Raw genomic sequence first — 27309 nt, forward strand, 5'->3', positions numbered from 1 at the left:
CTACAAATAAACTACACATTTATAATTAACAGATATAAATCAAGAGTTTTGAATTCTTTACATTACTTTACATAATTAATAGAATTAGATAAAATGTAAATTTATGTACTTAAAGTAATAAATTTAAAAAAAAAGTAGGAAACTCCATCGTTAATTTGTTTTGTTCTTTCAAAAAAGTTGATGTTAGTGAGTTAATGGCAGAACTTTATCCAAGAAAATAATATTATTTTTCTATCCAGCTGGTAATTAATTTTGCTCAAGTCAAACTTTATCTTCTGTGGAGGAAAAAAAGTAATTTTTTTTTTAGTCTAGATAAACTTCAGTGATTAATCACTATATTTTTACTGGCTATATCCTGTAGGAAAATAAAGTGTAGAACACAATCAATTCCCTTCATTTATCTACTTCACTAGTCGATTATTTAACACATTAATGATTCAGTGAAACCGCATAAAAATATTATAGAAAGAAGATTTTACAAAAAATATGGTTCTACTAAAAGATTACCAAGCATTAAAAATAGAACAATTAATCAAATAAAATCAAAACGTAAAAACCTTACGACTAAAATAAATTTAAAAAATAGACTAAACGATGCATTATGTAATCCTTTCTTTGACACTATAGTGGTTTAAGTGATTAGCTTTTCCCCATGCAGATGTCCAGACATACATTTTAATTATATTGTTTCTTATGTTTAATAACTCTTGTACATCTTAGAAAAATAGTTTCCATCAGGTTTAATTTTTAAAATATCTAATATTTTATGGTATGCATCGAAGAATGTTGATAATAGATAATGAAAATGTAACTGAAAAATAATTTTAACTCTCTTCGGATCATCCAGAAAGACCTTAATGCAACATTTGTAACCGATCTAGCCCGAACAAGATATCAATCCTTCCATTAAAAATTCCCTAACCACTCAAACCCATTAGTTTCTAATCTTGCTTCCTCTATTATTCCGGACAATCCTCCGAGTTGTCTGAAAAGAAGATGGCCTCGAGAGCTTATATTGTAAAAATGTTTTTAGAGTGCTACCATTGGGTAGTTTCTCTACATGCTTATACCCTACCATTATGATTTCCTCAAATTTACTTGATATATTTATGTACAGTTGTAAATATCAATAAATAAATTAAAAAAAAAAAACTCTCTTCGGTAGGGTGGTAAATGTAGTATAAGACATAAATGGCAGAAACAGATAAAATGCTTTTCAAGCAATAGAACATATTGGAAGCGAGATGGATCTGTACCCTAAACAAATTCCTTTTTCAATGTATATTAAAGGAACTTGCTGTTAAGGGTGGCTTAAACTAGTATAAGTCTTTTTTATATTTCGTTCTCCTACTGTCCTATTTCTCTTTTATCTATCATGAGCGAAATCCTTGAGAATCGCATCTAGAAACGCCTAGATCATAGATTCCAACTAAATAATCCCAGATCACCAGTTTGGATTCCTAAAATCCCACTGCAATGTCATCCTGGGTTTGATGTTGTCTTGTCAGCATTGGAGCGCGGAATGTTCTGCTATGGAGTCTTTCTTATTCTTTAACATGCTTTTGAAGGAGTCCGACACCCAGGACAGTAGTCCTGGTAAGTATAGTAATACAAGATCCGTGAATTCCTACCTCCTCATTATCCGTTCTTATCTCACCGACAAATTATTTCAAATAAATCACAACAGCGCTTATTCATCCCTCTTTCCCCAGCGTGCTGGTGTACCTCAAGGTAGTGTCCTTGGTTCTATGCTTTATATAGTTTTTACAGCTAATATCCCAACCCACCTTTACACTATCCTCACAACTTATGCCGATAACACATTTCTATTTTCAGTGAATAATGACCGTTACATTGTATCCCAAACCTCCACTCGCACATCATAACCCTTGAAGAATGGTGCGAAAACTGGAGAATTAAAATAAATCAAATAAATCCCACCAAATTACAAAATTTTATAATCAGGACAGGACAAATTCCTTAAAAGGAGGATGCACGACTTCAAATCGTTTAGATCCTTTTCTGAAACGTTGTCTAGGAGATTGAAATGAAGCAGATAAGAAGTATTAAGGATTTATTTCGTTTAAAAGAATATAAACAAGTACAAAAAAAAGTCAATCCTTATCCATAGATTAAATGATAAAATAATATAAGTCAGAATTCAAGAGTTCATTGAAAGTTGGCCATTATCCGACTTATTTTACTTTTACCACCCTCCCCATTCTTATGAAGTTGGAATTCCTCCAGGAATCCACTTCGGCTTATACAGCCACGTGCCTTCATATTAGATAATGACTAAGAGTCACATAAAGTTCGTTAGCCTTTACTTCACAGCAAATGGACTTTTAAAGTAACAGCTTCAATTTACAACTCTCCAAAGAAATTTCTCTTAATCGAGGTTTCTCCACTTCTTTATATACGCCAAAGGTCCATAATTAAAGTAGAAGAGAATGAACATACAGTTGGCGTGCGTTTGTTTTATCTCTGTTACTCCTTGACATCAGGTTGTCAATTCAAGAATAAATATGTCACTAGTAGCTTACGTACGTTTCTGGGTAAGCCAAAGTCAAAATCTATTAACCTAAATTAACAAAATGTTTTCCTTTCGCAATCCCCACAAACCATGTACTTTACTCAATAGAAGATTTTTCATTACTCTTTCAATTTTTCTTAATTCTTTCTACACAGTCCACTCATACAACTTAATTACTAGCGAATTCAAAAATGGAGTTATGTCTGGCATTCGTTTGAAGGTTTCCGAACACCAATATTGCTTTTAAATATATCTTATTTACTCCCAAAGCACTATATAAGCATAGAAAAAATGACTACACAATACTTTGAGTAATTAATAACATAAAACGGTGTAAGGCACAATTTGCTTTAGTGTTGTTTTTACGAATCTCTTAATATTGGTTCAAATCATTACAAAAATATATTCAATGGTATTGAATGATGACAATTCTTCAGAACAGTATTAATAAATCAAAAGAATTTTTATGATATAGAGAAAAAATCAGACCAGGAAACGTATATAAATAATATATATTTTACGATAGCGACTATTTCCGCTTCAGATCCGTTCCAATTACCTCATTTTAAAAATTATGGAAATATCGTTGACAGTTTTTCCTCCATTCTATGCCTCTTAAAAATCTAAATATAAAATCTGGATACAAATTAGTACTAAGTATTTTCATTTCATCTTTAAATTGGAACTTCTCCACATTTTACACCAATTATATTGTAGTAATTGTAAGACAATCCAAACTACTGTAATTGTGTAAAATAATTTCAATACTTCAATACAATTACTTCTTGATGCTAAGTAATTGCAATTGCAATTATTTCTTGACTCTAAGTAATTGCAATTACATATACTTTAACTCATATGTAAGTTCAGCTCATTGGAACATGATTTTACGAGCTGAAATCGTAAAAGATAAAATAAGTCGATAAGCAAACGAGTGATAATAGAATCTATTTTATATCTTTTTTCAGCGTCTTCGGTAAAGCGTATAAATAAACATATATGTTAATAAATCTTTTAGCTAGTGCAAATCTTAAAATGGAAATCGATTTCATATTTTGGACCCATTGTGAAACAGATTTGTTTCCTTTTAATGTTAAGTAATTATAATTACAAAATTACATGTAATTGTATAACAATTAATTACAATATTTGGGGAAAAATAACAATCACATAAGAATGAAATTGGTAATTGCAGTTTCTTCGGCTCAGCTTATAATTTTTATTCTGGATTATCTCTCTAGGAAGTTTGGTGAGTCAATTCTTTTATAATTTTTTTAGGTTAATCACTTCCACCAAACAGTACACTGGACATGAGATAAGGTCCAAAGAGGTAGTAAGAAATGATTTCTCATATGAAATCATGAGGTGATTATTATTGTATAAATTAAAATATATAACGATGAAGATTGGTGTTATGTTGGTTTTATTATTGTTATAGGTTTTTTATAGTGCATGAATATGGGACAGTGGTCCCGAAACGTTGTACAATGTCATGAATAAATAATAAATAATTCATTCAAAGATGGAAGTGATTAACCTCAAACAATTTTAAAAGAATAATTTTTATTGTAGTCCCACTGTAGTATAATTGTAATTGCGGGTTGGGGCACTTGGTTCGGAACGTTGTGGGTACGATTTTTTTATTTAAATTTTTCGATGGTCCCGAGGAAGAATCATGACACTCTCACCTTTCTTACGTGGTATGGTGGAGTACGCGGTGGTAACTCGGCTAGTCTCCAGGGGTTGGCAAAAAGGACCTCTAGGCCCACTTGCCGGACTTGTTACCCCCACCAAATACCAGTACTAATAGTTCAAAATACTTAAATCTAAGAGAAATAAATATTCCTATGGGTCCGTTACATTCACCTATCGCTGTGGGTTAAGAGAATTCCACAAAATCTTTAAATTTATTTTCTTTAAGAATAATTAAATATTTTTATGTAGTAATAGGTAAAAGCATTAATTATAGACTCGGTATTGTAGTTTTTGATAACGTTCATTACGCAAGGCTGATATTACATTGATAAAAATAGGAAGAGTGTATCACCTTATATAGTAAAAAAATATACATTATATAGATTAATTTATAAAAACATTATATAGATTAATTTATAAATATTCCATAAGTTTGGAAGAGCAATCGTTTTACATTCCTCCCTCTAGCTCCGGATTTCGAGAGAGTTAGATCTCATCTCAAGACTGGAGTAACGTGAGCCGCTACAACTTATAAAGAGTCAGGGTTCAGCACTTGTAAGGAAGTACTGTTTCCAGAACAAGTCTAAAGTATTAATCATTAAACAAAACAATTCCCAACAAATCTATGGTCCTATTTCGAAGAATAACAAATAATATCAATCGAAAAATATGAGGAAAATAGAATAATCATTATTTTCTCCCAAAATTATATATGTCGCAGTTCTTTAGCAATGACGGAAACAATAAATAAAAACATTGCAATCTCATTAGTTGTTAGAAACTGAAGGGCATACATTAATGTTTCATGTGTTAGTGCCTGTTCCAAGAGGACCATTTAGATTGATGTATCACCCTCCGCCTGTTTCTGCTCTGGCACTGCCTCAAAACAAACATTATTCACCATTCATCATACACCAAGAGACGGGTCTCGGATCTTGTAATCTTTGTTGCTATAACAGCCTTTTAAAATAATTATTTTTATCAACCTAAGAATAAATAATAAATGTAACACACCAAATAACAAATGAGCTACATCATCTCTAAATTTGAGCTTCGCATATTGCTATAGTGTGGCTCCCCTTCTCAAAATAAATTCAGTGCCAAAAAATGTGTTGTTTTTTCACATTTATGGTGTGAAAACAAAATATTTTGAAAAAGAAAAAAAAATAAGTCAGAAAAATATTTAAAAAAAAAGGCTTTAGCCAATTTAAATAGGCCATACTGTTTAATAGAAAAAATTAAAAATACTAATATATTGTTTATTAGGAATTATATTCTGTTAACTCCAATCAATACTTTTTATTAATATATCACTTTACAATGACCCAGTCAGTAGTGAGAGTTTGTTGGAATGAATCCTATATGGACTCTCTTAACGCAATGATTAGCAGAAAAGTATTCAGAAGGAATTGTATATTTTTCTATTAAATTGAGTATACAGCAACATTAAAAAAATAAATTCATTAAGAATGAAATGAAATTGAAACTATATACCTCTGGAACCCATGATGGGTCAGGTGTTCAGTACTTTGTAAGGAAGTACTGTTCTTTGAACAACTATTGTGTAAGGAGGTGATTTCTTTTAGATCGCGCCCAACCACCAAATTTTCCTCAATTTAGGGTACACACTTTACAGAGGCTGGGTGGACACTGAAGTGCTCTCGAACCCACACAGACACATGCCACAGTAACAGAATAAAGAATTATTTGCCACCGTCGTATTAGAACCCGGATCCTTTAAGTTAGTATCATAGTGCTTTACGAGCTGAGTTGCTCCCCTCCTCAAAATAAATTCAGTGCCAAAAAATGTGTTTTTTTTTTCACATTTATGGTGTGGAAACAAAATATTTTGAAAAAGAAAAAAAAATAAGACAGAAAAAATATTTAAAAAAAAAAGACTTTAGCCAATTTAAATAGGTCATACTGTTTATAAGAAAAAATTAAAAAACGTTAAATATAGACATTAAAAATTAAGGACATTTAGTCCTGAGTATTTGAATGGTGGCTCGCCCTAGAACCTGAGTACAATAACAATTTCATACAAAATTAATCTTATCGCGGAAACCCCGAAAATATAAATAACTGGTTAAAAAATGACACAAAATAGTCCTAAAGCTATTTCTCAAAGCTGGATTTATTAGCGAAAAATTTCTCTAAACCTGTCTTTTCAATTAAATAAATCTGAGAGTCGATTCTGTATCACAAAATGTTGTTTAAATATCTTATTTTTTAAATTTTCTAAATGGTTACGAAATGAAATAGGTATCAGTGGAAAAATGAAATTGGAACTATCGGCTCGTATTTATTTATAATTTAATAAAAATTTCAAAAGAATTTTATTTCATCACAAAAAAAAAAAAAAAAGTTGGTGATATTTGTGTAAATAAACACATTAACCTCAGAGAATATAAAGTTTCTTATACCCATCTTCTATCAAATTCTACTGAGATTTGTTTTCTTCAGAGAATATTAGGATTTATTCTTCATCTTTGGTGTTTAATGCTGCATAAGCACCTTCTGAAACAACTACACTCTTAGACGAACTAAAATAGCAATAGGCATGTGCTTCCTTAACCTCAAATAAGTTCTGTTTGCCGAAAGATTTCTTCTCTTTAACTTGAATGAAAAGTCACTGTCCAATTCAAGATGCATGAATTTGTTTACAATCTCAATAGCGTAAGAGTAACTTTGCCTTCATCCCTTTAATACTTTTGTCACGATACCAAGTATTTGGTCTTCTAGAAGCTGAAAATAAGGTAATATCTTTTTGATGCTATCCCCAGGGCAATGAACGCCACTTCCACCGTAGCGTGACTTCTTCCGATGATGCCAGGTCATCGGCATAGATAAGAACATTGATAGATCCAAAGATCGTTCCAATACATGAGTACAGCAATCTCGCGCAACTTGGTCTATTTGGTCTATAGGGACCAATATAAAGCTGATAGGTCAATTTATCTTCTGGTATCACCCGTTTCATTCGCAAAAAAAACAAGAAAAAAAAACAATAAACACAAAAATGAAACATGGTACTACACTACAAATGAGGACATGTGAACAAGTTTAACAGTAAACATACCATTGTACATAAAAATAATATGAGGTAATCACCTAAATTATAAAAAATATACACATAAACACTGACGTGGTTTATTTTAAAAGTCTCAAAATATTGCTATCTATTTTTTCTATAACTAGTTCAAAGTTTTTATGCAAATTTGGGTCATTATACTGAATACATTATTTCAATTAATATATTTTTGAAAGAAATTATTAATCCTTTTAAACTCCCTTCCTTTATTATAAGAATTTGAACAATGTTTCTCACATTTCTAATTTCCATCTTCTAAAAGGAAATATTAATTTTAAAATCTATATTATATTTATAATATCAATTTAGTACTGAATGAAACCAACACTTGATAAATTGAGATTTAATTATATAATTTCATATAAAAAAGTTATTTTCAATTTAATTTAATTTCTAAAATATATTAATTGAAAATCCTACATAATTATAATAAAACTAATATAATTAAACTTCCAGGAATGAATTAATTTGAAATTCCAACTACACTGAATATTAGATATGGGATGAGCATTTATTTTAATTAAGTAATATTCACATAAACAAAATGAAGGTTGAGTATATATATATATAGTATTTGGATAGTACTAAGCTAAAAGCACTTTTTCTAATTCTAATTATACAATATTAACAAGAATTCTTTCTCTCTCTCTCTATATATATATATATATATATAGTTAGCAGTATATATCCTGTAAATAATAATAGAAACTGTACTACTAGAATTAGTTATCTTTAAGTTTGACAACAAACTCAGTTCCTATATATACCAGACGATTCTGATAATAAAGTTAGTTATTCAAGTATTCTTGTATCGTTACTCTGTCCGAATCCTCTTTATTTTACGTTACTCTTTCAGTCTAATCGTAAGAGGTACCGAAATCCGGGACCTTTAAATTCCGAATTTCGGTCACGCGATTAGTGATATTGCGAGTCCAGCAACTCGAATACCAGCTGGCTTAATCAACAGTAGAGCGATAGAAACTTGAAGCAGAACGCCAGAAACTCGAAGCTCAGCTTTCCAAGGCGACCGAGAATACACAAATTGAACTGTTAAAGATGAGAACGCAGAACTCTGCGTTCATCCATGAAGTGATCAGCCAATTAGAACCGTTCACCGGGATAGTAGACGACCTGGAACACTTCCTCAAAGGCGGTGATCAGATCAAGAGTTTAATTATCATCAGACAGGAAAATTAAATATAAATATATTTAATACAATTTTTTTTCTTTATGATTGGCCAGGCATGCCTTTCGATATAACAGTTTGCTTCTCTTCTGACAATTGGTAATGGGAAGCTATAGTCTAGTACAAAAGATACCTTTAACTATTTAATGTGTTGTAATTATTGTATAATTATTACAAATAAAGAAAAATGATTAAATAAATAAAAAATAATTAGAAGAATCATTTTGATATGTAGCTACCAAAAGGCAAAAAAGTGGTTACTTTTTTTCGTGGAAAACGCTAAATTTACTAAAGAGAGTGGTTTTATTGGAGAAAAAAAATTGTAATTATATAAAAGAAATTTAACATAATATATATAAAAAATAAACGGAATTAATATCCACCCGTCCAAGAACAAGAAGGCGCAGGTTTATACTATCACGCTTTACGTTAGGCGTAAGTTTATACCATTGCGCAACACGTGGAACTAAATTGCTACAGCTCAAATCAGTCTCATTCCCTGCTAAGACGGTGGAAATAAAATGTCATAACTTGGATGGTGTGTGGGATCGATCGCGAAGGAGATAATTGCTTCTGACACTTTCCTCTATATTACAGACCTCTAGAACAAAACAAATAGAATCTTAAGTAAGTTTCATTCCTTATAACATTTTACATCAAGATTCTTTTATTGATCTGAATCATCTATAAATCTCAAGAGTATACTTTCCTAGATGTCATTTCTCTTGGGACATCATTTCTACACGTTATTTATTTTCTAAGTATATATAAGTATGTAGTTCTAAGTATGTAGAAGGCCTAGGTGTTAGCATTGGGGATATTGCGATCTTGGCGGAAAATATTATTTTGGACTCCCTGGAGATCATACACCATCACCTGCATGGGAATTAGCTCGGAGATTATTCTTTGTTTTATTTATTTATTTGAATATGTTGACCTCTCTATTTGTGTGTTTTAACGTATTTATTCATTAAATTATTTTATTTTATTAGTACTATTGTTTTTTTTGTTTGTTTTTTTAAAACTTATTTATCCATTCAAGTGTTTCCTGTAACCGGTTTTTTATTATATTTTCCTTTTAATCTATGTGTTAGTCTTATTCTCGTAAAATGTATCTATTTGTTTGTTTTTAGTAAACTGCTCTACCGCTGTGACTATGAATGATGGTCTGATCTCACAGTGCGGTCTAATATTGAATTTGTTTAGCGGGTCACTGAAGAGGATCTAGGAGAGTGAATTCCGGAGAGCGAATTTGTTGATCGGGTGAATTAAAAAATTGTGAAATGGTGAAACTGGAGGAGCAGAAATGAGAAAGAAAAATAGGAATGAATTGAAACATTTGTATTTTTTGTACAGACCGAAATTGGTTGTAAAAGGAAACTGTAGGGGAAAAAAATTGTTTATTATATCTTATTATTGTATCTCTTTTTTTCTGATTATACCATGTGTGTGTAATTTATATATGTCCGATTACGGATTGATAAGTATGCTGTGTGAGATAGCAACCTGATGTTTTTAGGCATCATAGATAAATAAAGTATTTCTCTCTATATATATGTACCATGTTATTTAATTAACTAATCTAGTGGAAAACTTAATAACTACATTACCTGATGGTTGTTTAATTCATTATTCAAAAAAGAATTTCTTAAACAATGATTATAAATTAGGTCATTCTCACAAGAAAGGCCATTTCTAAGTTCATGTTTTCAAGAATGTAAAAGTCCTTTAATAAAGCAGGAAAATTGGACACGCTTTATTGAACACTTCCATTGAAGTTCATTAGTCATCCTAACAATAGCTACTTTATTTATTAAGAAAATTATTATAAAAGAAAGTAGTTGGATGACCATGTCGCAGTAGTATTTTAAATTCAAGTTTAAAAATATTTTCGGAATACCACGGAGTAATCAGAGCCATCAAACTTGGGAAACGGTTAAGCCATGCCAGCTACGTACCTACAAACATATGGGCTGAACAATCTTCTTTGGGATTCGCCATACTTGTGTAAATATACGATTCCTCCTAGAAAATCATGTAACTAACTTCAAAACATCATACTCTATCAATAATGAACTTGTCCTCAATTATACAGAAAAAGATTGGAAGATGTTGAAATATGGTTTTTCTAAAATAATCTATTCTGTTCAAACCCTTTCCCAAATATTGTAATCGAATAAATACCAGTTTTGAGTAATAAGTGAATTTTTTGTTTGTTTAAACTAACTTAAGCAAGCTATAGGGTCAGGAGACTGTTGGACTTTGTTTGCTTATTCACATTCATTCTGATGCACAGTGTCACCATAGTGAAAGGACTAAAATACCTGACCTTTTTAAAATGCGTGTTTAATATAGTTTTCGTGATTCAGTTGGCCAAAATAAAATATATTATAAATAATAAGTATTAAAAACTAATTGAGAAAAGTATTTTTCGTTTAAATAATTAAAACACAATGTTATAAAAAAAACTTTTTCATTAGCTTGTATCAATTCATCACAATAATAAGATAATATTAACTATCATTAGAATAAAGAATGTTCCAGTTAAGCAAAAAATAAAACAAAATACAAAACTAAACACATTACTAAAACTCTAAAATAACGAGAAATTAAATTTTTGTAAAACTTTTTTTTTTAATTTATTTATTTAATACCAGATCACATTTTACAGATTACATTAAACATGTAAGGCCTACCAGGCCGATATGTTTAATGTAAGAGGTACTTTTTTTTTTTAACAATTGATTATGGGGGTATATTCTTATACAAAAGACACCCCAACTATATAGAATGTTATAAATAAAACAAACAAATTAAGATAAAATAATAATTCTTAATTGACATTTATGGATTTATAAAAATAAATAATTGACTTCTAATGGAAAAAAAAATGAAAGTGAATTTAAGAAAAAAGATGAAGAGAAAAAAAAGAAATTATGATAAAATAAAATTTTAGAGTGACAATAACAGAACTGATAAATATAGAATTTGTAACAGGATTCAGAAGCCTGGGCTGCAGTCTTCGGGTCATGGTTGGGTTTCCCAGGTTGTAGGTCATTGCTCCTTTAACTGTAGGCAACTGGGAGTGGAACTTCATGAACCTTTTTTTGATTATAGGATTACCTATTGTCTCTATTTGTAACTCCCAATACAATTTGCTGTTCTTACAAAGCAAAGAGGACTCACTGCAATTCTTAAGACTTTATTTTGAAAAGATTGTAATATTTTCTTATTCGTAAAACATGCCGCTTCCCAGACTTCACAGCCACATGGCTTGAAAATTATTTCAAAAATAAGAATGCCTGTTACTGATTTGAATTTGGATTTTATATTTAATATAGCATATTAAACCAAGGTTTAATTAACAAAGGTTTTAGCTAACCTTGCGTAGGTATGAGTTTGATGTAGATATTGTGGTTCCAGGTAAGGCGACGATCGAGGTGACTCTTATAAAACTTAATTATAAATAACTTTGTGAGAATTCACTGTCAGCTCCGAGCTGATATAATTGGACGTGTTATAACTCTCTTCTCAGTTTTAGGGATTTTATAAGACTATATAACTGAGGGGAATGTGTTTGACTTGTGTCACTTCCTGTTTTTCTCATATCTGCAATGACAGAATCTGATGAAGTTAAGAGCCTATTTAATTACAGAAAAACAATTCTTGAATTTTTCCAAGTCAGCAACTTCTAGAACCTCCTTTTGGAGTTGTTCCTTAACTTTGAAAACTACCGATCATCTGACAGATTATTCAATCACTTATCTCCCTTAGGATGAAACTTGGTAAACTGTACTAGACATGTTGTACCACATTAAATTAAAATTAAATTTTTAACTCATACAAAATATTCTAATTCATCCAAATTAATTTGAAATTCACAATGAAAACACTTATTGAAAAAAAAATTAAAAATTATAGTGTTGTTCTAGGCTAGTAAGAAAAAAATCTCCTTCAACTATGGATTATTTAAGGTTTGAACTTCATTTGTCTTATTTTTTTCTTGAAAATATCTAATGATCAGAGTAGAGCTCTAAGAGGAACCTCATATCTCTTAATTTGTACTTTGAGTATTACTTCTCTCTATATTATCCATTTAAAATTTATTTTTATACCTCTTTAACTTTTTCTCTATACGTCATACAAACTGAAGCGGACTAGTACAAATTAATATTTTTGGTCAAAAGGACAAAAACGTATACAATTTTTTGTTGTAGTCTCTAATTAACGTTTCTAAATACGTTCCAACCTCGTTCATGAAACAATTTTACAATATAAAAAAGTTAACTTTTTCCTAATTTTATTATGATGAAGAAAAAACATAAACGTGAACAAACCTAGAAATCACTAGTATCATAGATATTTTAATGAAATCATACTACTACTAATATTTATCTTAAGTGATTAATGATTAAAAAAAATAAAGAAATTTGAAATAGCTCAACAAGTAGTACCTTAAGTGAAAAAAATAAATGGACTGAGGGAAGGATTTAAAAAAACACAAGGATTTTAACTCTTTCGTTTGAATATTTTCAGAAGTGTCGGTTAAATAATGAATTCTTAGGAATCCTTTAGTAATTTTTTCCTATTTATCTCTTTCAGAATAGCAAAATTATATACTGTGCGTCGTTTATGCAATGTTAAGTAAATTGCAGCTCTGACCGTGAAACTCAAAAAAAAAAAAAAGACAGGAACGTGACGGCAATTCTCTGGGCACTTAAATTTTATTTTTTGATATCAAGGATATCAGGAATAAGGATCATCATTATTTTTTTAAATGCGAAGTAGTTTGACCTACGATAGAATAACTGGTTTTCTAACTTTTTTAGATAGAAAACCTTCAACAAAATCTCAAAGTTGGCCTCGATAAGACAGGACAGTGACATATCGACGGATTTAACCAAGTTTCTAAACAAAAAAAAATTCAGTTTAGCTACAATCCAAAAACGTTTCCAGCCATAAAATTGTAACAAATGGGACGTCATAAAATATTTCAACATTACTTCTGTCCCTCCTAATTAGATTTATTTTTTTTATTATAATATTTCTGATTTATTGTTTGCTTTAAAGACTCCGTTTTTAGCTAACTTCACCTATACTAGTCAAGAGCTATTGGGCTACTATTCACTACAAGTAGATAATTGTGGGGCAAAAAGTATTGCATTTACATTTGATTGTAAGTATTTGATAGTCCTTCTGTGGTCCCATCCATGTTTTCACCGTTATCCCGCAATGGACCAGGAAAACACTTAAAATAATCAAGTATCCACTTAGAAATCATAAGCACCCACTTACTCCCAGAATGAACTAAACTTGACTTAAACTTAGCCGAGAAGTTAATAATTTAATCAAGTGCGAAATCGCGTTGAGTGCAATCATAAATGAAAAACTAATGTCCTCCAAAGAAAGGTAATATTTTTTGTATATCTTTATTTTCAGCATGATTAGACACCAAAAACTACCCTTAAGAATTTTTTTTTTGTATTTAGTTATTGCAATTTAGAACTGTATTTACATAAAAACACAATAAGTAAATTTTATGTTAGGTCAAAATAAAGTTATACAGGCATGTAGAGAGACTACCCATTGGTAGCACTCTAATCATACTTATATACTAGAAGGTCTCGAGGCCATATTCTTTTCAGGCACCTTGGAGGATTGTCAGGAATAGAAGAGGAAGCAAGGTGTTTTGAAGAGTGTTTTGATGGTTTGGGAGTTTATAATGGAAGGATTGATATCTGGTTCGGGCTAGATCGGTTACATATGGAACATTAAGGTCTTAATGGATAATTTTATTCGTGACAAAAGTAAGAAGCATTGAGGATTTTGGATTGTAAGAAATGAATACGAGAGGAATTCGAAGGTTTAGTGGAGCCCTAAAGCTCAACTCCGAATACTAGATAGGCCTTTTAATTTTCATGTAAATCAGATTTCTGTAGTGAATTGAAAGTTTAGACCGTTTGTCTAGTAAGTGCTGTAATAGTCGTTTGTCCAGATATAGTCCAAGGTAGCGAGCGGATCGTTTCTACAGGGGTAAGAACAACATTAGTAAAGGATACTGCAGGGCAGTCAGTAGGTTTACGACGAAGGGTAAGGTGATTTAATGGGATTTATTTTTATCCTCCAATTACGGTACCATTTTGTCGAGGGTTTGTCGATATGGAATTGAAGAATTTGTGATGGAATTATAGGGTTATTATTGACTGCGAGCTCACATGTGCCATCAGCGTAAGTGGTGAGGTCAGTGTTACAATTGGTTGGGACATCAGCTGTATAGACTGTGTAGAGGATGGGGCCGAAGACACTACCCTGAGGAACACCAGTGGACTGAGATAAGAGGGAGGAATAGGAACCATTGTGGTTGAATAATCTGTCGGTGAGAAAGTATATAGGAGGTAGGAATTTATGGAGTTTGTATAGTAGTCCTGGGTGCCAGACTCGATCAAAAGCCTGTTCTACATCGAAAATGACTCCTTCTCTGTACATTCCACACTTCAAACAACCAGACAACGTCTATCACACGATGACATTGCTGAATAGTAGAGCAAGAGGTTCGGAATCCAGACTGACGAATACTAAATTAATGATATACATCGCCAGTGTTTTGTAAAAAAGATAAAACCAATCATTTTCAGGAGAGCATATGTTGTAGAAAAAAATTTTTTCTTATAAAAAATATATTATATCTTTATACTTTAAAGAACCTTACATTGTCCTTATCGCATTTAAGAAGGTTAAACTAATTAGGGAGCATTGGGGTAAACGCGAACTAAGGAAAAAAGTGAAGAGTTTTACATCAATAATAACTCGGTAAAAAAAATACTGTTTTAAATGAATATAAATTATAATGTGCCCTTTTTTTATCCTTAATATTGTAATTTTTTTTATTCCAACCCACTTCGATAATTGCCCTAAAATTGAAAGATGGAGTTGAATTAGCTTAAAAATCGACAATGACTGAAATGAAAATGAAAAAAATTGATATGGTTATTTACACAGCAGTAGAAAGAGATAACCTCCTCCCTTTTAGTAATAAGATGTATCAGATGAGAGAGAAAGAAGATTTTCTAGGCAAGTTGCTCAAATAGCGCCATTTTTCAAACGACTTCTACATTTACTCCACTTCACCCTGGCATCGATAACCATTCTAGTAAAAAGCCGATAAGTCTAAAACAAATAGGATTGTTGAATTCGTCTTTTTTTATTTTATTATATTTTTTTCAGACCATCAGCAATGTATACTTTTTTCTCAATAAACTGCCATGATACGGCTATTATTATCAAATAGAGAAAGTACATTCTTTTTTTTTCAATGAACAATTCTATTGACACCATATTTTTTAATCAAACGAAAGTGCATTTACCATGTAATTTCGAAAATAAATATATAATTTTAAAGAGAAAATATTTAATAAATTCAACTGAACGAGAAATACAATTCAATAAATTATATTATATTATAAACCAAAAATAACCTTTTAAATAAAGAGAATTGAAGGAAAGCAATTTTAGGTCGAAACATGAGTAAAATTAAATTATATGAGCTGCAATTCTTTCAAGAGTGCTTTAATTTAATTTATCTTGATTATTTTCTGTTTAAGAGCTGTTTAAAAATCATACAAAATTTTTGAGGAAATACACATTTTTCCATCCCTCTCAATATAGAAAAATTAACTTCTCTGTCAGCCGCTGTGCCTTATTGTCCTAAAATATTTTTTTTTTTTTTTAGCAGATCTTATTGTGTACATGTATATAAAACGCTAGTGTCGATCCCTTTCCTTTTCAGGTTTCTTTTCAATATATATTAGAATTTTTAAAAAAAGTCATTAAAAAAAATGTGAGAGGTTTAAAAACTTCAGTCGAAGTACAAATGGGTTTTAAAGATTTTGGTGCGGATATCAATTTGCTTTGAGCCGAGTGTTTTAAGACCTAAAAATGAACCGTTGTTGAGTGCACGAATTAGACAAGGGTCAAACCTCAATCTAAGGCGAGGATCTACAGCCTCATAGTTGGCATGACTTTCATTGGATACTTATCAAATGTTTTGTGTTCTCTTCCATGCCTAACATTAAAACAGAAATATGAATACTACTCAAAGAAAAACTGTATAGACAGATCGAGCGTCTTTTGCATTAAGCCAGTAGTCTTCAAGGCATTGTATAATATTCCATGAGCAATACTGGGTTAAGATTAGCTTAAATAAGATACCATTGTACACCAAACATAGGGTCTTTTTTCTTTGGAGCTTGGTCATTAATTATTGAATGAAGGGTTATTAAGTTCATTCAGTAACTTACTACGGTATCGTCACTAAGAAAATATTTTGAAAATTAATTTTTATAGATTTCGTTGATAATTTTATTATACTGTCTACAAATAGGGTAAATATGGTGTTTATGTATTTATTATAATCTGTCCGAAGATTGAGCGAACGGCTCAGCCGATTTGTATTAATGCTGGCTCAAATTATTAAACTGGACACAATAAATGTTTTGAAACAAGTCGGGTTCAAGATCCTGAAAATTATTTTATCAAATGTGTTTAGTGTGTTCATCTGTGCTTGTATAACAATAATTTTGAGCTAAACACTTCAACAGTTGGAATGAAAGCCCGCCAAGCAAATTAACAATTATTAAAAAACGATTAAACCATGGACAAACCGTTCCAATCGCAGGAAGGAGGTAGCTATAGCCAGATTAATAATAGGTCATATGAATTTAACTCATGCATACCTGATCAATAAGCAACAACCGCCAAAATGTCAATACTGCAACAGTGTACTTACAGTCAGTCACATACTTGAAGAATGTCATTTCTATTCCATGAACTTACGTAGATTGGGAGTGGGACCGAGTGTATAGGATGCCATAAATGATGGCAAGAAAAACATAGAAAAGGTTTTAATTTTCTTAACAAAAGGATAACCTTTTGAATAAATTTTAAACCCGAAAGTGTGTTATATATATTAAATAATTCTAAAATAAGTAATTACTTAAATTACTCTCTTATTTTGGAATCAATTAAAGAAAGAAGGAATATGTAACGTAACATATCTAATCCAAGAGTTTTCAAAAGGTCTAAAGTAATTTTACTAGAATATTAAACTAGATTTCAAAACAGCATAAATTTTATTTCGTACAAATATAAAATAAGCATTTTACCGTTAACGAATTGTATGTCAAAATTATACTTAGGGTCTCAAGTGTATCTTTTATTAATTAGACCTTGGTTATTTTAAGGCTTTATTCCTTCACACGATTTAATCTTAAATGAAAAAAAAATCGATTGATTAAGAAATAAATGATCCTATTTTTACAGCAATATCCTGGCTCTGTTGAGAACTAGGTCGCTACTTTCAGTTAATGATTTCCGAGCTCGTTTAATAATATTAAAGGCAAATCATAATAATTTGACCAACGGATGTAGAAAATAAAGCTACACTAATCGAAAATACAAAAAAAAAAAATCGTGATTTCATAAAAGGGAGTTTATTGGAAAATATCTAATATATTTTATAAAATATTATTGGTCCAATATAACCCTGATACTACCAAACCGTATACCGACACCTGGCTCTGTGGTACTCGTAATTAAAAAAACTTTATCATTAAATTTAAATTAAATGAAATTCTAGAGGCATCATGAAGGTTAAAAAGAGATGTCACTAGATACGATTTTTTAAAAAAATAAATAGTTCGAAATACAAATAATATTAATACAATTTTTAAAAAATCATACTTAATCAACTAAATTTAAAAAACAACAACAATTTATTAAACAATAAACTTCAAAGCTCTGTAAATCAATGATTTATATGATCAAATTTAGGATTTTTTGCCGAAAATAATTCACAATTCCGATATAAAATGAATTTTATCAGAAAATTGACTCAATGAATTTTTTTCTGCATCTCCTATAATGCCACTGTTATTCAAAATTAATGGCAGTAGTAGCCGAGGGTGTTGATGCATCACCTTAGGTTCGTTTCCGACCAGAACGGATTGACTTTTATTTCGTGGTGTCTGCACGGAATAAAATTCGGCATTCTCTGGTTGGAAAAAGTAAGTTGGATAATCTCCTTCCCCTCTCCGGGTATGTCAGAAATGGATAGGCGAGAGTTACAAACAAAGCGAAAAGGTAATATGAAGCCGGAACCCTCTCATGTTTCTTAAAGACAGATCGTGTTACTTAAAGGAAGACACATAGAAGATCGAACACCAACACCTATTGTTAGTTGTAAGTTGCGTTTCACAGCTAAAATATATTCTTTCGTATGATAGATTTTACTGATATATAAAAATAAAGCAAATGAAATATTTATATAACTATTGCTGATATATTAATTTAATTATCTCTATGTATAATCCATGTTCATCGACACTAATTTTTAAAATTTTTAAAACGTTGATTTGATTTTCACTGGCTCAAATCAGTGGTATGTGGTCTATCTTATGAGGATGTTGTTGATTCCTGATTATCACCATTTCGTCTCCAGTACACTTAACCCTGAAATTTACTCGTTGAGAACTCATGAACGGATGTTTCAGGCAGGCTACAAAATTTTGGTGAGAACCTGCGAGCTTAAATAATTTTACATATGAAAACTAGAAATCGGTTGAGTCATTTATTCAAAAAAATGTAACATATTTAGAACAGTACTTTTTCAATATTTTTTGTTTAGTAATAGTATTGATAATAATAATATTCTTTATTTATATACATATAATATATTTACAATAGCAATATTTACATTTACAACTGTTTTTCTTTATATACGTCTACCTTTCTTTAAGTTGCATTAAAGCCTTTAACCGGGACTATCCGTACTTCGGTTCGCTGAGAGTTCGCTTATCTTCATCTTCCAGTATTTTCTGTCTTTGGCTTCTCGTGACTACAGTGTTCCTTCTACCTTCTTTATCTCTTCAACCCATCTTCTTCTTTGTCTGTCTCGGTTCCTTTTCATATCCAAGGATCCACTCTGTTAGTTTCTTGAACAAGTTTTCTTCGTTTTTCCTCATTAGATACCCAGCCCATTACCATTTGATCTTTTTCACTTGCCTGATTACATCTGTGACCCCAGTATCTTTCCTTATTGATAAGGTACTGAGCTTTTGGCTTCTGCTTATGCCTCTCATGGTCCTCCCCATTGCTCTTTAGCAATTAATAAGCAACGTTCTTACTTCATTTTAAACATTTTAAATTAATTTCACATCAATAATATACTGTTGTTTTCGACGTTTCGGACCGTCCGTCTATCATCAGGGATTTTCCCTAATTTTACTAAAAAATGTCCAAAATCGTTTACTTTATACTTACATTTTTTCTTATTACTTTGCACACATTTTGCTATAGTTATTTTTCCTTCATTCTTGTGTTTTTTCCTTTCAAAATATTTTTTTTTTTACATTTATATCTTTAAACTAACTGTTTATTGGCCACTTTTTAAAACTTTTTCGATACAATTATTTAGGATACAAATGATATCAATTTTTTTCGCCTGTATTTCGAATAAATTAATAAATTTTAAATATAACAAATTGATAACAATTAATAGATAATGAAGATCAGCTTTCACCTATTTTTAGATAAAATGCCTGAAGCTGGACGGACGGTCCGAAACATTGGAAGGAAGAATTATATTATTATTGTGAAATTAATAAAAAAAATGAATGACGGTTGCTAACTAGCCAGGAAGAAAAATACTATAAAAAGAAAATTGCTTGATTAATATTAAGATATTTAACAAATACTTGTTCAATTATATGCAGAATAAGGTGTTTTAGAGACTATGATGAAAACTTATGGTTCGAAAATAGCTACAACGTGTGGTATTGAGCCAAAACGTCACAAGAAAATATCAATATACGTATTAAAATAGAAATTTCGTAAAGGTGTTTCATAAATGTATAATGTTGAATTTAAAATATGTGGTTTCAAAATTTAACTAAGGTGATTAGATTAATATTTGTATCAATCAAGATTATTTCATCCGTATGATCAATATTATGTTATTAATATTATTATTATAATATTATATCAATATTATGTTATCAATATTATATTATTTTTCAGTTTTTTTAGAAACATTAAAAGTAAATCGTATCATGTATACAGAAGGAAAGTATATCTAGAAAGTCCTTTGTTGATAAAGGCAGTAGAGACGACAAGTTTGAAATATATAGTGATAAGGAGAGGTGGCATTGTGGGCGATCGAAGAGGTAGGGCTATCTACCTATCTGTTCCAGGCCAGTCATCGCTTCACCAATTTATTTTCTCAAAGATCTTTAGATATGGTATCTATTAACAGGGTTGGTGCCTTTAGCGTTCTTTATTGAGACAATTTTATTATTCTTTACTAGTAAATTTTATTTTTATCTAAACACTTATTGATCTTTAAATAAATAAGATAATAAGATGGAAACAGGTGTGAGATTTGATATTATATTCCAAGAAATTGGATTAGTCTAGCTCGAAAAAACTTTACAATCGTTTAATTAAAATAAAAGTATATATATAAATCCTAAAGTTGAAATTCATTGAACAGAATCTCCATGATACCCTTAAAATGAAAGCGACATAGCATATAGCTTAATCATGTATTAACTGTTAACTGTGGATATTATATGAGGTGCGGTTAATAAAGAACCCAAGTAAGTAAAAACTAATTTCATTATTGCCAAATATTCGTCAGGGCTAAGAAAAATTACAAGATAATAATCATAATGAATAATAGGAAACAGAGAATAACTAGAAAATGATAGACAATATAGATGCATAACTAGTATTGAAAGAAAATGTATAGAGTAAGTATTATCGGAAGATAAAAGCAGTATGAGAACAATTAATATTTCAATTATGAAAGAAGAAAGAAAAATAAAATAATATACGTATGAAAATCCAGCACGTAAATGTATTTATGGATTGAAAATTATATAAAAGTAAACTAATAAAAAAGTTAGGAAGAAGACGAATATATAATTAATAATATATATTTGTAAAAAAAAACAGAATTTATTTAAGCGTTTCGACCACTAGAGCCATTTACACTGAATTTACAGAGTTAGTAGATTGCAATTGAAATGATCAGAAAGTTACAATTACAAAGTGAGAAAGTTACAAATTTACAATTACAATTACAAAGTGAGAAAGTTACAAATTTACAATTACAATTACAAAGTGAGAAAGTTACAAATTTACAATTATAAAGTGAGAAAGTTACAAAAAGTGAGAAAGTTACAAATTTACAATTAGAATTACAAATTGAGACAGTTACAAATTTACAATTACAAAGTGAGAAAGTTACAAATTTACAATTACAATTAAAAAGTGATAAAGTTACAAATTTACAATTACAATTATAAAGTGAGATAGTTCCAAATTATAATTACAATTACGGCTACAAAGTGAGAAAGTTACAAATTTACAAATACAATTAAAAAGTGATAAAGTTACAAATTAATAATTACATATTCACAATTACAATTACATACTTACAGTTACAATTTACATTTTACAAAGCTGCAATTAAAATTTACGTAGTTAGTAAATTGCTGTATTAAATTATGCATCCTTTTATACATGCTGGAATTAGAGTTCAACTAGATTTGATAATAGATATTAATTATTTTTAAAAAGAGAAAGAGTTTTGTGGTTGTTGTTGTAGGATCATCTCTCAACATGTCCTGTAAATGTGAAGAGAGTTGGTGTGATTCAAGTGCAATACATTAAGTGAGAATGAGCCTAACGTGATCGTTTCCGCAGTAGCGACACATCGGTGCATATTCTTTTTTCATGAGATGACCGTGAGTGAGTCGAGTATGGCCTGTCTTCTTCTCTCCGTAGCAAATTCAAGTTTCTGGTTGGACGTTTCACTGTCTGTTGGACCATTCTTAACTTGTCTCTCATGGTGAACCACTCATCTTGTCACTCTTGCCATCCAATTTCTTTTATCCATAAAATAATATTTTTGCATATTGATGATGTTACGACTTGACCTGTCTTTATAGCTAGTCTGGCCTGCGAGTCTGCCTTTTCTTTCCCAGTGATCTCACAATGACCTGGCAGCCATAAAAATAAGACCCTCTATCATTAATGGTTGTGTTGTAAATGAATCTTGTAAAGATTTGAGGGCAGATTCCGAGTCAGAACAGACGACCGGGGTAGTCTGTATTAGAGGAATATTGCAAAATGCGCGATTGATTCCAAAGAGTTCTGCAGTGTACACCGAAGAATATGGTTGTAACGAGAATAAGAGGTATAATAAGGTATAAAAAAACAAAAGAAGTTAAATATAAAGTTGTAAAATCCAAAAGGATTAAGTAGTACAAAAGAAAATAGTTAAATCTGTTGAAAATAACTTAACGTGGGTAAGGATGAAAGGAGTAGAAAATGGAGAAAGGGAGTAAAAATAAATACAAAAAAAGTAAATATATGAAAAATATGCATAACAGGCGCAGGTTACAAGCTCAAGTAATGGGGCACGTTTATATTCACTTCGTAGCTATACTATTTTCTTTTTCTTCCCTTTTTCCTAATATTTATATTACTTATTCTCACACTGCTTTTAAATTCTTATAATATTTACAGTATACATTTTCTTCTTATACTATTTATGTATCTATATTTACTATCATTTTCTAATTTTCTATTTATTCTGTATTTCCAATTATTCATTATGGTCGATATCTTATTTCTTATTCTTAGATCTGATGCAGGCCTGAAATTCTTGATAAACCGTTGGCACTAATAAAATAATTTACAACATTATCTTTTGTTCTTGGCAGCTCCAACAACCTTCTCACAAATAGCGTGTGTATAATCTATTAGGTTTATGAAAAAAATAAATAATTTGCTTTAATATAGTAACTGCTAAAAAATACACAAATCAAAAAGAACTAGCTCTAATATTTTTGCTTCATAATTTGACCTTTCATGTAGGCAAAAAATTAGCATTGTACAAACCGCTAAAATTGTACCTGATTCAAACCAAAAGACTAATTGTATTAGTTCGTATTTTATTAAGATACAGTGTCGTTTTAACCAGTTCTCTTGTTTGTATTTCAATATGGTCATAAAACAGATTGGACCTTTTTTATACTGCCTCATTTAAAAAAAAAAAAAAATTGACACTTATTTTCTTCATTTCTCGTTTGAAAATTGACCAAGAATTATAATTTACATCAATATTATTAAATCAGTAATGTCGAATCAAACGTCTTTAATAAACCTCCTGGTATTGCCTAGTGACCTCCAGGAAAGCCTTTTTTTAAAGAATACAGTTTATAGTGCATTTAGTATTAGTAATTAATAATTAAGAACTTAATATAGCTCAATAATATCTATACATCGGTTGAGGAGGGGGGAGGGGTAAAAACACCTCCTTTTACCAATTTGGCATTAGACACTTTTATTTGACTGATTTTGCTTTAACCCAGAGGTTTGTCTCCTAGACCAGTTGTAAAGTAAGTTACATGACTCAAAATGAAAACAGTAAGTATACTTTTATTTGAAAAGAAACATATGTTCAAACTGCTTTTCAGTGAATCTAAGGAAATGTGATACAGTGCTCTATACAAGGTACAGAACATTTTTTCCTATGTATAATGTAACTATGCACGAATTCTGAAGGGAGTTATGTGGATAATTAATTGCAAACATGACCGGTTCCCCTTAGCAATAGATTTCAGGATATTAAAAAACGGTTAAAAATAAGTATTAAAAACTTAACCAAAGGTATAGCGAAGTATTTTGTGGTCACTTAATCCTGATACTCTGCTGCAATGAGCTCCACTTTTTGATACTAAGTGCTTGTCGTATTTGATTGTATTTTTAATGAATATCCAACATACGCAAGCAGCAAGTAAACTTGTTCCTGTCAAATGATTTCATTCTCTATCCAATACTAATACTCTTTCGTTTAACATCCGGGTATAAATTGTTCAAAATGTGTTCTAACACGTGGTTTCTATACAAAAATGGCAAGTACCACATGCGTTCAGTAACAACACACTGAAGAGAAAAATATACTCCGATTCCGCTCTAGTAAAGATAAGAAAATATGCTATGGTGTTTGATCAAATATTTAGAGATACATAGTTCACTGCAACTACGCATTCCATAGATGCGTATAATTCCTTCCTCTCCTTTCTACCTTATGTAATCCAAACAATGTACATAAGAAGCTCTTACAACAGATATTATTAACTATTTAGCAATTCATTTGTATGAATGTTGTCATTTGCAGGGCCTGGAATGGACAAGAAGGAGAGCCAACAGAAGACGAAGAAAGGAGCGGCGCCGTTCGCCTCAGTCGAGGACCTCAGCGACGACAGCCCCGAAGACAGGGCCAAGCTGGAGGTGCCCGGCGCCAGGGGTGGGGTCACCCCCCGGATCGACATCTCCAGGGCTTCCTCCTCATCGCACCATGAGGACAGCAGCCCGGAGAGGGAGCTCTTTGGTGGTGAGTACGAGTTAACCCCTAAAAAGGTAGCATTATTAAAACAGCTTTACCCTCATTAAAGATACGAGGTTGTTTAAATATTCAGTACTACTAGTTCGGAAGAGTCGACATCCTTCGCTTGGTCGTCAGTTCCGAAGTTTAACACTAAGTCATATTACTTGTTCCCTTCAGTACTCCCTAACAATTTTATCTGAACAATCAACTCAGGGTTTCCTCAACCTTACATTGACTTATCCAAGGAAATAACAATACTAAGACAGTTCAACATCAATGCAATTGCTAAAAGGAAGGACCGAAAGTTGATTGCTAGAACTGACATTTCACATGTTAAATTTCTGCTGTGAAAGTTCATCGAGAATAAACAGGTATTACTACGAACTATCAAGAAAATTTTGATAGCAGGACTTTATAGCAAAGCAAATGCCAGTTTACACGATTATAGTGGCTGCGATAGGCTTCACTGACGGTGTTAATGATAAATATAGCTGTTGTAGCTACTAACATCATAAAAATTATAAATTTGCTTTTGTGAAAGTATTGTAATTCTATTTCAATTTAATTGATAGTTGGTAGTACAATTAACTATCTGCGCATTTGCAATAACTACAAGTAGATGCCTAAATAGTGAACTGTCGCAAATTATAATATCATAACTCTAATGTTATGTATTAGATTAAAAGAATAGGAAACATAAAGTTCTTGTTTGCTTTATTTAATCATCAGTCTTTATCATTCTTTCACATAGTTGAATTGTTAGTAAGGTTAAATTCACTATCAGCGTGTAGACAAGTACTATCATACTTTTATATTTTTGCGATATTTCTTGCACGGCAGATATCTTTTACGTGAAAATGGACCTTAAAGTACTCTGGAGTGCGGTCTTTAATATATCGTTGGTATCGTATCGAAGCATTCTTCACAAATTTCAATCTCTATCGTATAAATCTACCCACCATTCGAGAGTGGCAGCATACCATTTTGTTACATACTTTAGAATCATTTGTTTATGAAAGATATGGACTAAGTTTCATTTTTTGGTTTAAATTTTAAAACTAATGGGTGCCCCAGCACATTATAAAATACAAAGAACTACTACTATTGGTAAAATGGCGACTACAGAAAAAGGAAACAGTGCAGGACCAGAATATATATTCATGCTAAAACCATAAATGAAATTCATAAATAGGGGTTATGAAGAAAGAGAAAGAAGAAAAAATCATTATTCAATTTGAAGTGCTATGTGAGATCTCTCGTTCTATTTTTTCTGAGCCTTCTTAGTCGTGTTAGAAAGATTAGGTAAACTGAGGCCACAATTTTATTAATTGTTTGGTCAATGCAATTTATCGTGAAACGATTTATAATTCAAGCAAATAATATTTATAACAGCTACAATGGATACAGCATTAAACAAATATAGATAAAAATGTTTGTTCCAACTGATTTTGGTGGTACATTTCTAAATTACATAGTAATAGATAACCACTAAATTACTATAAATAAATTTTGTAATCTATAAAAGTACTAAATTGTAAAACAGAAACGTTTCATAATAGCCTGGATGGATTCCATTATATAATTATATGAATTCAATTAAACACAAAATCTATACAGAATTCTAGCCATTATTTGCTGACTAGTTTAAATTAAATTGGGACGAGTTAAGGCAATAGGGAAGCTTCATCTGCAATTGAATGCTTTATGTAAATTTACTCAAACCCCACCTTCTCTAATTCAATCGTCCGTCTTGAATGTGATAAATGTATCAATTCACAATAAAAAACCCTAATATGGCTATAAAGTCAATCAGATAAAAAAATAAATAAATTGCGAGACATTTATTTAATTACACATTTACTTCCACAATTATTTGTTAATAAAAATGACGATTCGTATTAATTAACTTTTTAAATCTATTTACTTCTATGAAAGTATGTAAGATTCTACAGTTTGTAGATATATCTTATGATTAATGGCGTGATCTGAAATAAGGGTGTGTTTTCCAATTTTCCGAAATACTTTGGATTTTGCTGTTATGAGCATATGTTTTGTTAAAAACATCTGTCCGTAATTTGAGACAGATGCCATTATGGAGTTAAGTCACTTAAGAGATAAGCCGCTTGAATTTGATGTGTAGCAAAGAAAATGAAAATTTTTTATACCTAGTATCGTCTTATAAGTTCTTGTATTTTTTATTTTGTATGTTTCAGGTAAGGCTTTTGTCTAGAGTTATTCTGAAATAATGTAAATAGTATTTTTAATGGAACTAGATCGTCATTAATTGTTGCTTGTGAATATCCGAAGGTGGAAAAAACGGGTTGATTTTCGATCATTCATTAATATATATA

At 30.7% G+C, this 27309-nt stretch overlaps 1 protein-coding gene across 5 annotated transcripts in view; it reads left to right on the forward strand.

Moving 5' to 3' along the window:
* LOC106678972 (uncharacterized protein PF3D7_1120000) overlaps positions 1-27309 on the forward strand; it is a 148735-nt gene that overhangs the window by 74182 nt on the left and 47244 nt on the right. For all 5 annotated transcript variants that reach the window (XR_010842928.1, XR_010842929.1, XM_067045533.1 and 2 more), the window contains one exon: positions 24749-24964. Coding sequence is in view for 3 of the 5 variants with exons in the window: in XM_067045533.1 (XP_066901634.1) it covers positions 24757-24964 (208 nt within the window). In the remaining 2 variants the exon portion in view is untranslated. The remainder of the gene's footprint in view (positions 1-24748; positions 24965-27309) is intronic.

The sequence above is a fragment of the Halyomorpha halys genome, unplaced genomic scaffold (assembly GCF_000696795.3).
Source record: "Halyomorpha halys isolate HHAL.00 unplaced genomic scaffold, Hhal_1.1 Scaffold170.1, whole genome shotgun sequence".
Lineage (NCBI taxonomy): Eukaryota > Metazoa > Arthropoda > Insecta > Hemiptera > Pentatomidae > Halyomorpha > Halyomorpha halys.